Source organism: Microtus pennsylvanicus, chromosome 4, assembly GCF_037038515.1.
Source record: "Microtus pennsylvanicus isolate mMicPen1 chromosome 4, mMicPen1.hap1, whole genome shotgun sequence".
NCBI classification, from domain to species: Eukaryota; Metazoa; Chordata; class Mammalia; order Rodentia; family Cricetidae; genus Microtus; species Microtus pennsylvanicus.
In genome coordinates, this window is record NC_134582.1 from 45,859,624 (window position 1) to 45,873,129 (window position 13,506).

Sequence of the window (13,506 nt, forward strand, 5' to 3'; positions counted from 1 at the left end):
AATCTAATTTAATATGACTGTAGATTGGCTGGAATCTTCATGACCACTGAAAGGATCACACCCCACTTCTAAACACTGTTCATTTTTTTTATTGAATATTCTGGTAAATATTTCACATTAATACAGGCTACATTAAGTAGAGCCACTATATGACAAGAAATTTACTCATATTTTTTAAAGTATGTAAACAATTATACATGTATTTACCACCCTAAAAAGTTGAAACATGTAATCATCTAATTCTCTTCTGCATACAAGTAGCATTCAGTATGTTTAGCCAAAAGCACTAGGTTCACCTTATCTCAAGTCAAAAATGGCTAAACTAACCAGAGAACATACTCAGGTGGGATAGGAAATCAATTTGTTCTTACACAATGGGCAATCAAATTTCCATTGCTAAAGCCTCAGAATATTTTAGTTAGGCACATTAAAAAAAAAAAAAACCCAAAAAACAAAATTAAAAACCCCAGAGTCCTTCCAAAGTCATAGGTTTCCCAAACAAGGCTAAAGAGTAAAGACCTTCTAACTTAGTTGACATATTTGAGATGCATGTTTCCAATATGAGGTGCCCACGTGCCAGGCCAAATCTGAAAAGGGGGAGGAAAAATTGGAATTTCCAATTAGGAATCTTTACATATTTGTGAAATGAATATATAAATTCAATGGCAATGCACTGTTTCTGTCTAGGAAGAACACACATATAAGAAATAGAATGTTTAGAATCATCATTTTGATAATGAAAAACTTAATTCAGATTAATAGTCATTACTCAGACCTTACATTTCCCATCAAATTCAGAGTCACATGACAAATCTGAAAAGTAGAAGAGATTTAAGCCTGTTTTACCTGCTGAGCATCAGTGCATTCAGTTGAATTCTGGATAACTTTTATCATAGGGTTCCAAGCAGGATCTGAGTTGTGAAGTCCATTGAACAGTGGGCCCCCTGGAACATCAGCAAGCTGAGGATGAGAGGGTATAATGGTGCCTCCATACATGGAAATCGGCAGACCCTAAAACAGCAGAGAAAGAAGCCTTAATTATGAAATGACAGATAATGATTCCATTAATACCAGCTGAGACCTCTTTATAATTCTTTATTCAAATAACCTCAGAGGATTCTATTAGTATATCATGGCACAGTATTGAGAAATCAAGTGTTTCATCTGCATTTGCAATATTTTTCAGTAAGAGAGGAGAAAAATAAAACAAAACAAAACCAAAACTAACCCAATTTGAAATTATTAGGAACTTCCCCACACTGGATGAAAATATAATATACTCAATTTGCTTAGTACAGTTTTACTTATAAGTTGGGTATGGAGGTGCATGCCTTTAAATTTTTTTTGGATTTTCAAGACAGGGTTTCTCCGTAGCTTTTGGTTCCTGTCCTGGAACTAGCTCTTGTAGACCAGGCTGGCCTTGAACTCACAGAGATCTGCCTGCCTCTGCCTCCCAAGTGCTGGGATTAAAGGCGTGTGCCACCACCGCCCGGCACATGCCTTTAAATTAATCCTAAGCAAAGACAGGTGGATCTCTGTGAGTTGAGGAGAGCCCGGTCTACAAAATGAGTTCCAGGCCAGTCAGGATCACATGGTGTGACCCTATCTCAAAAAAAAAAAAAAAAAGAAAAGAAAAGAAAAGAAAAGATAAGTATAATTCTGTATGAGCATTTACAGCTATAATCTGGTTATATGGAACCCAAGAAACTGTAAGTGCACAAAAGAACAATGAATCCAATAGCCAGTTCTTTTTTTAAAATTTACTATGTATATACAGTGTTTTGTCTGCATGTTTGCCTGCACACCAAAAGAGGGCAGCAGATCTCATTACAGATGGTTCTGAGCCACCATGTGGTTGCTGGGAATTGAACTCAGGACCTCTTGAAGAGTAGTCAGTGCTCTTAACCTCTGAGCCATCTCTCCAGCCCCAATAGCCAGTTCTTTAGGGGATAGACACCTCTCTCAAATGTGTGGCCCAGAAAACAAAGCAGAACTCATATCTCTCAGGTGTTTTAGAAGGACTGTAAGACAAGAGTACCCACTCTTAAAACTGAACAATAGATCTGACAGTCACAGAAGCAAAAGGGTAATTTCCTCATAAACTATTCCTTAACCAGTGACTACAATGGCTGGCAACATATCAAAATTACAATGATGCATGTTAACTCACTGTAGCCCACAAAGCCACTTACCATAGGCTGGTGAAAAATGTTAGAGGGAGCTACCATTCCAGAATCATCTCTCTCCATTGGCTGATGCTGGGAGAATGTGCTTGGGTCTGACAATTGTTGATGCATTGGATGGTTCCCTATCATAGACTGTGACCAACCTGATAAGCCTTCTGGAAAAAAAGAATTAAAAATAATGTTTAGTATTGGCTTAGATAAAACAATAAAATATTACCACTTTGTTACTTCTTATTTTATGAGACAGGGTTTCTCTGAGTAACAGTCCTGACTGTCCTGGAACTCACTCTGTAGACTCTACTCAAAGAGAGATCCACCTATATATCAAAATAATTCTTCTCAAGAGTTCTTGCAACATTTACCACACCCTGGCAAGCCATAACTAATCAATCAAATAAAAAAAAAATCAAGTTCCTAGAAAACCAGGTAAATGCCTCTGCATACTCTCCAACTCCTGATGTGAAAGAACTCAAACTATTCTGCACTGGAAGCCTTAAGACAGAAAGCAATTATGCTTTGGGTCATATTTCTTTTGAGAAAGGAACCTAGTCTAGTAGTTTAGGCTAGGCTGGAACTCACGTCAATATTCTTGCCTCAGCCTCTTGAACCACCAGGTCCAGCTGAAACTTTTATTTCTGATCAATTCTACGTATCATCTCAAATAACATTCTAGATTAGGATAGAAATGAATCCCTCATAGCTATAAATCCCTTTCTTTCACTGAATGTTAAGTATAGAAACTAAGGATTTTTCTTCTTTTACACTTCAGTATGCTGTGTCTGTGTGTGCGTTAAAAACAAAAACTTTTTGCTCTGTGCATTATCAGAGAGCCAACCCACGGCTTTCTGTGCAAGGTTAGCGCTCTACTTTAGGGCTGTATCAACACTCACTGGTCTGTGAGAGAAGGCCCCACTGTGCAACAGCTCAGACTGGACCCTGAACTCCCTGTGTAACTCATGGTGATCTGAGATTGGTGATCCTCCTAAGGCTCTGAAGTGTTAGTATGTGTGTACCAATATAGAAATCTTTGAGGAATTCAATTTTGGGGGAAAATTATTTAATTTTATGTGTCTATGTGCATGCATGTATGTGTGTGTACTACCTACATGCAGGAGCCCACAAAGGTCTGAAGATCAGATGCCTTGGAATTACATTACAGACAGCTATGAGCTGCCATTTGGATGCTTAGAACTGAACCTAGGTCCTCTGCTAGAGCAACAAGTGCTCTTTATCAGAGTCCTCTCTCTAGCCCCTCTTCCCCTATCACCAGGAATTAAGTTCTAATGACAAACTCTTATAATATTCAGAATGTCTTGGCAGAAAGAGAGAAAGGTACCTGACATAGCATTGACACCAAATGACCAGATCCCACTGTGTCCAACAGGAGCAACAAAACTGGTCCCTACGGGAGCTTGTGCAACAGATCCTCCTTGCCGAATCCTGGCCAGCCTCTCTGTTCCAATAGGAGGAGGTATCTTTCGATCCTGACTGGCACTATTTCCTTTTGATTGTTGGCCCAGAGTTGGTGGTGCAGAAGTGGCTGAAAGAGGTGAAGATGATCCCGAAGAAACAGATGGAATAGGAGAGTCACCTGGTGGCAAAATATTTCTCTATTGTTTTATTACATATAAAAACTAAAGAAATATGAGAAACCTTGTAAAGATATATTCCAACAACATACGTTCTGTAAAGAAAAGTTCATTTAAAACGATAATTCAAGTGAAAATATTTTTATAACCAATGTTTAGAATACTTCTGCCTGAAGCTAAGTATAAAGAGCTTGTAAGGCTTTTTCCAACTGAACTGGACAAAGCTAGAAAAGAATTTATCATTATACTAAATAATCCTCTGAAAACATAATTATATCCTACATTTACTAAGGCTATGTATTTCATGTATTTGTTAATTCTCTTCCATTTCTTTCTTTCTTTTTTTTCTTTTGGTTTTCCGAGACAGGGTTTCTCCATAGCTTTGGAGCCTGTCCCGGAACTAGCTCTTGTACACCAGACTGGCCGCACAGAGATCTGCCTACCTCTGCCTCCTGAGTGCTGGGATTAAAGGTGTGCACCACCACTGCCCAGCTAATTTTCTCCCATTTCTATAGCCGTCTTTTTCTATAGGAAGAGAAGTTAAATGTTAAAATCATTCTAGAATTTAAGAGATAACTTTGATTCTTCAGTGAACTTGTAATATGTGTAGTTTTCTTTGTCACAAAGACTAATGCAGATCAGGTGTTGTGGTGCACACCTTAAATTCCAACACTCAGGAGACAGAGGCAGGCAGATCTTTGTGAGTTTGAGGTGAGTCTGATCTAAATACTAAATTCAAGGACAGCCAGGGTTACATAGAGAAATCTTGTCTCAAAAAAATAAAGAAAATAAAAAGGTAATATGGACTATGTTAAAAAAAAAAAAAGAGCTGTTGCTTAGTGGTAAATAACTTGCCTAGTTATGTGCAAGGGCCAGAGCTCAATTTCCAGAACAAGGCAGTGGGGGAGAATATCATATATTATGTGAGACCAAATAATTCACATGCTCTAAATATTGAAATAAGTAAAAATAAAGGTACATCCATAAAAGGTAATAAATACAACCCCAAAATGCAAAAATAAGTGTGAAACTATGTCAGTTTTCTTTTCAGAAATTAGTTTCTTTTCAGAGTAATTTCACAACCCTGTTGTCCTTCACAGGGGCCTTTTGTAAACTACTATGTGTATCATGGATTCTTGATCCAAAGACCCAGAGGAAACATTTTAGTTTGATCACATACAAACCTCAGATATCTGCATATTTCTTATTTTACTAAAATCACTACATAATGTACCCATAATCAAATGGCTTAATAGCTTATTCAAGATTTTTTGCGAAGAGTTTCTCTAGGATTCCTACATGTGTTTGAGGCGCTTGTCCAAGGATGGGGAGAAAAGTGTTGTCTGCTGAAACTCGGAGTCCCGACAGGTGCTGGCCCTTGGAGGAAAACCCTTGTCCCTGGTATGCCAGAAAAACTTGTCAGAGGAGCAGCAGCAGATGGGGAGCTGCCTGATGGGTCAATGGATGGCAACCCTGAAATAAAACAGGTTCAAGATATCCAATTAGCTGAGACTTTAGAATGGAAAGCTGAAGGTTTACTTAATTTTTTTTTTAAGATAAAGAAGCATATGGCATATTTTTCATAAATTAAAGAAAAATGAACTCGCATATGATACTATATTGCCAAACCCAATCTTTTATAATCAGAAGAATATCACCCAGTATCTCTAACTAAATGAAAGTGAACTCAGTGTTTCAAAGTAGAAGTTCATCTGAAGTAATGTTCTAAATATATCTTCAAGCTTTTGTTACTGAATGGGACATGAAATAACATCAGTTTGTGTATATCTAAGTGGTACTTGCCCAATAACGTATGCATTCTCTTTTGAGGAAACTCTTTTAAGTAAAGCTAGTTATTTATAAAGCTATAGTAATTTCCAATGAAGATGAACAACAAAATTTACTAATGTTTCTGTAGTCACAAAGAAAAAAACCCAATAAAGTATTAATTTTAGTATTCTCATAAACAAAAACTGCAAATTATATAATAGCTTCTATTAGTTTGTATAAATTTAAATTTAGTACTTTCTTTAAATTTCACTGGTTTCTCTAGTGAGTGTATTAGGGAAATGAGACAAACTTCTAGAAAAAGATTATAGGTAGGTACTAATTTCCAGTCCAGAACAAGGAATTTTTGTCTTTAAGTTATTTATTGACTTATATATTCCAGGACAGAGTTTTTCTGTTTAGCCCAGGCTGTCCTGGCTCTGCAGACCAGGCTGGCTTCGAACTCACAGAGATATACCTGCCTCTGCCTCCAGACTGCTGGGATTAAAGGTGTGCACCACCTCTGCCTAGCTAAATTATTTATTTTTATGTGCATAAAACACAAATGTGTGAAAAAAAAAACACAAATGTGTGGAGAACATGCATTTGAGAATTGATTCTCTTGGTCTTACCATGTGATTTCTAGCGATTGAACTCAGGTAGTAGGAATGCTGATAGGCATTTGGCAGCTCACAAATAGTTAAACCCATGTCCAGCTTTATATCTATTTATCCATCTATCTGTCTGTCAATCAATCAATCCGTGTGTGTATGGGGGCAGGGGTTGAGACAGGTTTTCTCTTTGTAGCTCTGGCTGTCCCGGAAATTCACTTTGTAGACCAGGCTGGCCTAGAGCTCACAGAGATCCGCCTGCCTCTGCCTCCTGAGTGCTGGGATTAAAGGTGTGCGTCATCACTGCCTGGCTATTTTACTTTATTTCGTTTATGTCTGCGTGTATGTATGTACAACACATGCATGCCTGGTGCCCTCGAAGGTCAGAAGAGGGTGGCTGGGTGTGGTAACGCACTAGAAAGGCTGAGACAGGTGGCTCTCTTTGAGTTCCAGACCAGTCAAGAGTTATAGGTGTAAAGGCTCTGTCATCTGAAAAAAAAAGAGGAGGAAATGTTGAATCCTTTGAAACTGGAGTTATGAGCTGCTATGGAATCAGACCTAGAACCTTTGTAAGAGCAACAAATACTCTAAACTGCCTACTGAAACACCTCTCCAGCCTTTTTTCTTTTTAAAAAATTATTATTTTTTTCCCTGACTGGCCAGGAACTCACTATGTAGACCAGGAAGGCCTTGAACTTTGCTTGTCTCTGACTCCCAGGTTTTACACTTATAGACATAAACCACCATGTCCAGCCAAAAAAAGTAGTTATTATCTGTGGGACCATGGTCTACATTCTGTTAATTATATTTTAAACAAACGCTGATTGGCCAGTAGCTAGGCAGGAAGTATAGGCAGGATAACCAGACAGGAACTAGAGGCAGGTCAGTGAAACAGGAGAAATCGGGGAAGAGGAAAGCCCATTCTCTCTGCAGTTGTGAGCCTGCCACAGAAGAAGCAAGATGTGACTGTCTCACTGAAAAAGGTATCAAGCCATGTGGCTAGCATAGATAAGAATAATGGGGTAATGTAAGTTATAAGAGTTAATAAGAAGCCTGAGGTAATGGGCCAATCAGTTTATGATTAATGTAGACCTCTGTATGATTTCTTTGGGACTTAATGATTGTGGGAGCCAGGCAGGACAGAAACCCCCGACAACAATTATCAACATAAAAAGTTATCAAAAATTATCTTAAAAAGATACTTTTAAAGAATTGATTTCCCCATCATTAAGGAAAATGGCTTTGGTATATAATACACAAATCCATTTAAAAAGCATAAGAAGAGCGATAGAGAAATAGCTCAGTTGGTAAAGCACATGCTGTATAAACAAAAGGATCTGAATTTGATCCCAAGTACTCAGGCTCAGTAGAATGAATAGGTGACCCCAGCACTGAAGAGGATCCCAAGGGGTTGCCGGCCAACCAGACTAGCCAAGTTACTAATCTCAAGGTTCAGTGAGAGATCCTGTCTCAAATAATAAGGAGGAGAGGGATTGGTGATTGGATAAGCAGTCAAGAGCTCTTGCCATCACACCTAATGATCTGCGTTTTCATCTTAGGAACCCATGTTGGGGAAAGAGAACTAACTCCTGTAAGTTGCCTTCTAACCTCTACATGTGTGCTGAGGCAGACACATAGACAAAGACACAAAGACTAAATGTAGTATGTATGTATGTATAAAGTAGAGAGGGACTGAACTCAAGAGATCGATCAGAAGTCCTCAGTACTATTGCTGGCGACTCACACTGTCTGTAACTCTAGTACCAGGGAATCTGACATTCTTTTCTTACCCGAGAGTACTTACATAAGGTACACATATATGCATGCATACATAAATGAAAATAAAAGAAATAATTACTGGAGAATTACTGAGGAGGACATCTGACATTTATCCTCTAGTCTCCAGGTGCATGACTATATATCCCCCATCATTTTCTCCCCATAAGGACAATCAAAGAAAAAAATTCTCTATTAAGCTCTGAGCATACTAACGGTGAGTTCTTTCATACTGAGGTTTCTGAAAATTTCTACTAGTTTCCCAAAGTGAATAGAATAGTCACAATAGATGCTTATTTACAAAAAAAAGAAAAAAGAAAAAGAAAAAAAAGCAATAGTGGCACATGCCTCCTTTAATCTCAGCACTTGGGAGGCAGAGGCAGGTGAGTTTGAGGCCAGCCTACTCTATAGAGTGAGTCACAGGACTGCTAGAGCTACACAGTGAAACTGTCTTAGAAAACTTTAAAAAAAAAAAAAAGAAAGGAGGGCTGGAGAGATGGCTCAGAGTTTAAGAGCATTGCCTGATCTTCCAAAGGTCCTGAGTTCAATTCCCAGCAGCCACATGGTGGCTCACAACCATCTGTAATGAGGTCTTGTGCCCTCTTCTGGCCTGCAGGCATACATGTAGACAGAGTATTGTATACATAATAAATAAATATAAAAAAAAAAGGAAAGAAGGGACGAAGAAAAGAAAGGAAAAAAGAAATATGTACATGATAGTTTGGATAATAGTTTTGCAAGGTTATAGATATATTTGAAAAATAACAGCAATGTTTCTCTGAAAAGACAAGTAAATCTAATCATATCTGAAATAAAAGTTAAGGCTACAACATATCCAGAACAACATAAGCTAGTAGTGTACAACTATCAAAAGGGCACCATGGACTAAAGAGCAGTTTCCCAATTAGAACAGAATGTTAAGTGGCAGTAGTGTTTCCTTCCAATACTTTTTTCATTATGTGTTTGTGTGTATTTGTGTATCTGCACACGAATCCAAAAGAGGGCTTCAGATCTCATGGAGCTGGAGTTATAGGCAGCTGTGAGGCACATGATGTGGGTGCTGGAAACTGAATTCAGATCTGGAAGAGGAGATATTGCTCTTAACAGCTGACTCTCCAACTCCCAAGAGTTTTATTTATTATTATTATTATTATTATTATTATTATTACTACTACTACTACTACTGGTTTTTCGAGACAGGGTTTCTCTGTAGCTTTGAAGCCTGTCCTGGAACTAGCTCTTGTAGACCAGACTGGCCTTGAACTCACAGTGATCCACCTGCCTCTGCCTCCAAAGTGCTAGAATTAAAGGCATGCACCACCGCCTGGCTTTATTTTCTTAAAAATAATTTATTCATTTTTATTTTATGTGCATTTTTTTTGCCTGCCATGTATGGCTGTGTGAGGGTGTCAGAGCGTGGAATTATAGATAGTTGTGAGCTGTCGTGTGAGTACTGGGAATTGAACCTGGGTCCTCTGGAAGAGCAGTCAGTACACTTAACCGCTGAGTCATTTCTCCAGCCCGTTTTGTTTTTATGTATCTGGATGTTTTGCCTTGCTTGCATGTTCCTTATCACTACTGTGGGTCACCAGACTTTTATTTCATTTTTTAAAATTAATTTTATTTATTTACGTGTATAGGTGTTCTGTCTGCGTGTATGTCTGTGCACCATATACATGCCTGGTACCTATGGAGGCCAGAAAGGGGTGCCAGATCCTCTGGGACTGGAGTTATAGATAATTGTGAGTTGCTGTGGGTGGTAGGAACTGAATCCTGGGTTCTTTGTAAGAGCAGCTAGTAGTGCTCTTAACTGCTCTCTCTAGTACCCACATTTTCATTTGAGACAGGATCTTGATATGTAGTTCAGGTTGGCCTAGAACTTGTGATTCTACTATCTCAGTTCCTAAGTGTTGCAATTACAGGTGTATGCTACTAAACCTAATTCTCAAACGATGTTATTTTTTTTTACCTTAAGTTTCGAAATAATTTCAGACATTAAAAATTTCTCATTTTTCAGTATAGTACAGACTGAACTGAAATTTTGTTCTTATTCTCTGTGAAATAGATTTCCTCTTTCAAATATCTCCAAGTCAAAACTGGCTGCCAATCCATCTACATATTTTTTTTTATTGTATCAGTAGCTAATAGTTATTTTTTCCTTTGACAATTTCATACAAGTATCAAATGCGTTATTACACTCCCTTTGACAATCACTTATTTCACTCCTAACCCAACCAACCCCACATCTTCTATACATATTCATTGGGTTTTATTTAATGTCCTACAAAATTTTACTAGGGCCATTTGCGTGACCCTGAGTTTGGAACTATCTGAGCCTGGTGGGTTCACCAGTGGGTATACAACTGGATGCTATGCCTACCCCTCTCTTAGAATCTGTTGGCTGCCAATAGAGAGCAGCAGGAGCTCTGAGAGCCCCTTCTCCACCACAACAGTCAAAGCCAGACAGTGGTTCATGCCTATGATTCCAGCACTCTGGTGATATAGGAATACTGCCATGAATTTAAGGCCAGTGTGGCTAGAGAAGGAGACCTTGTCTCCAACAACAACAAAAAAAAATCTATTGAGTTAGCACATGACCAGAATCTCTTCCATAGCTGCACCTAATAATGTAAAAGATACTAAGCACATTAGTGTAATATAAAGTAATATTAATGATGGAGCAATGTGCAGTTCTAATGTTTTCAATCAGAAAAACAAAATCATTATGATTTTAAAAAAATCTATAAATTGGGAATCCTTGAGGTATGCTATGGATTCCTTTTTATTAATATAATGGACATCAACTTCCAAAAGACTGAACCAATACAAGGTATAATCTCCTTACTGTTAGGTACAGAAATACAAAAGAATGAAATAGCTTATTTTATGTGATTTACATACAATAAATGGCCTCTTTAAAGCATTTCTTTAAGGTTATGCAATATTAGGTGCAAAATAAGTACTTATTAGCTTAGAAGGCGAGTTATAACAGCTCCATATATTAAGTAACCACAATACTTATTGACTTACCAACTGGACTGGTAGAAACTCTCTGAGAAGGTGGTCTGAAGCCAGGTGCCTTAGAGTTGTCAGGGTGCACATTTTCCAAGTGTCCAAGTACAGAGTTACTCAGGAAAGCTGACTGAACAGTGAAAGAGGCATCTGCAGCAACTCTTGAGGGCAGTGGGCCATCTCCCCACCCTTGGTTAGCTGACACCTGGCTGCTATCAAAAAGACTACTGAAGTGATTAAAGAGTGTGGCTGGGCCAAATGGAGGTTGCAAAGACTTATTTGCTGGGTTTATGTGCATCTGAGAACCATTCATAATATTCACAGCTGATGAAAGCTGCACTGCAGCTGGTGGGCCTTGAGGTGGTGTTAAAGGAACAGGATTGGTAACAAAAATTGATTGGGGATCTTGGTGTATAGTTGCATTTGGTAGCACTGAGTAAAAAGAACCTCTGGGCTGCATTCGATGAGAAACTCGAGGTGTTGGTACAGTTAACTGAGGTAAATTACCAGTGTCCTGATTATCAGCAGTGGTCAATCTAGGTGATGCCAAAGTCAATGGAGCCGGTTCTGAGTTAGAGGCAAAAGGCATTGACATAGGATTTAGATCAGACACATTGGGTGGCTGTCCTTCCTCTTGTGTATTATTGGAGGGAGGAGAAGGACTACTGGATGAGTGAGTTTCTGGAGCTCCTGAGGTATTGCTGGCAGAGCTATTACAACTGTTTGCAGTTGGTGTACATAGGTTTGTCAAAGGCTGGTCCTGTGTAGACACTTTCTCTTTGGGAGGTGGTATGGCAGAGAAAGACTCTATCTTTTGTGAAGAAAGTTGTACTTGAGTAGTTGCAGGTATAAATGTGGTGGTAACTTGTCCACTAGTGGTAGATGTGGAGGAGACAGAAGGCAAGGAACTACTAGTGCTTGTCACAGAGGAAATCACTGTTGCTGGAGGGCTGGTCTTAGGCACACAAGCAAACAACTGCTTTCTGACTGATGAAGGAGTCCGAGTATTAGTCATACATAGCTGCTGACTGGCAGCAACCACAGAAGAGACAGTGATAGGACAACTGGCAGTAGCTAGTCCAGGAGATTCTGATGGTAAAACAGGTCCATTCTGGTTAGGTAGACGGGCTGTATTATTATGCTTTGGAGAACTATTTGTATTGCCAGGATTCACAGGTCTCACTGGGAATGGTCCCCAAGTGTTAGGTGAGGGTGAGAAGGTTCCTCCAAACTGTGCCATGGGTAAGCGAGGATGGCGAATCTGTTGCATAGTCTGAGCAGCCAGCAGAGCAAAATGAGGATGAGGGTAAGCTAAGGGAAGAGAAACTGGGAAAGGAGATCGCACATTTGTTGGCACATTCTTGCTAAGTTTATTAGTGGGCTGGAAGGTAGATAATGTTGCTGCCTGTGATGTTACAAGAGCTGGAGCACCCAAGGGAAATGCATTCTTGCTGGAAGTTGCTGCCGTGCCTACTCCAGGTGAGAAGTTTGTATGAATGGACTTGGTGCTGGCAGGTGTCCTGATATGGTTTTTAGGAATCAAGTCTTCTAGTTCCTTTGCAGGATCTTGAATAAGTGCATTGATAAGTTGAACTGCGTATCTTGTTGATTCTGTACCACCCCTGGAGAACAAATGAAATAAGGCCAACAATATGAAAAACAACACACCTTAGGTAATCATTTTTATAACAGAATTTTTTTTTTACAATACATTTTGTTTTTTCCCTAGATAATCTTATGATTCAACTTTTCCACCTGGTGTTGACCCCAGGGCTTAATATATGTTAAGCAAGAAATTTACCATTGAGCTATATCCCAACTCTCAAATAAAATTCCTATCTACTAAAAGTATGCTTCTTATAAAATTTTGATTCAAAACTAGTAATATATCTGTCACTTTATAACAGTTACCTTATTGTAATCATTCTCTCTCCATTCTTATCTTTTTGTTTATCCACATCAATATGGGCACCAGTAACATCTTGTATTGCTGTAATGTTACATCCTCCTCTTCCCATTATTCTGGACACCACTGAGGCTGGAACAGATAATTTCTTTGACCTATAAAATGAAGACTGCCCATGAGCTTATGAAATCTAACATCTTTAAATAATAAATATTGAAATAAAAAGTTAAGATGTTTAAGTTTATTGATGGAATTTTTTTTAGAATATTTTTGATCCTTAATTAAATTCTTATTTTAGAAACTATTATTGTATTGAATTTAGTTGAGGAAAATTAGATTAAAAACTAAATTGCCATTTAAAACAAAAATCCTAAGTGGGACGTGGTGGTGCATGCCTTTAGCCCTAGTACTTGGGGGACAGAAGTAGGGGGATCTCTGAGTATGAGGCTAGTCTGGTCTACTGTGAGTTCCAGGATAGCCAGAGATACTTATTAAGACTTTTTCTAAAAAAAAAAAAAAAACCAAAAAACAAAAAAAACACACACACACACACACAACCAAAAGACAATGAACAAAGGGGTCAAGACCATGATGAGGAAACCCCAGAATCAACTGACCTGGGCTAGTGGGAGATCACTGACTCACCATACTGACAACTG

The 13,506-nt window shown here is 38.6% G+C and overlaps 1 protein-coding gene across 7 annotated transcripts in view; it reads right to left on the reverse strand.

Annotated features, from left to right (window-relative positions):
- Ankhd1 (ankyrin repeat and KH domain containing 1) overlaps window positions 1-13,506 on the reverse strand; it is a 117,657-nt gene that overhangs the window by 7,146 nt on the left and 97,005 nt on the right. For 4 of the 7 annotated variants that reach the window (XM_075968873.1, XM_075968867.1, XM_075968872.1 and 1 more), the window contains 6 exons: window positions 12,853-13,002; window positions 10,960-12,563; window positions 5,075-5,248; window positions 3,523-3,777; window positions 2,193-2,341; window positions 847-1,011 (listed from right to left, as the gene is read on the reverse strand). In XM_075968873.1, the coding sequence (XP_075824988.1) occupies window positions 847-1,011; window positions 2,193-2,341; window positions 3,523-3,777; window positions 5,075-5,248; window positions 10,960-12,563; window positions 12,853-13,002 (2,497 nt within the window). Of the gene's footprint in view, window positions 1-66; window positions 588-846; window positions 1,012-2,192; window positions 2,342-3,522; window positions 3,778-5,074; window positions 5,249-10,959; window positions 12,564-12,852; window positions 13,003-13,506 lie in introns of those variants that run through there. The other 3 variants (XM_075968871.1, XM_075968869.1, XM_075968868.1) reach the window with 3 other exon arrangements.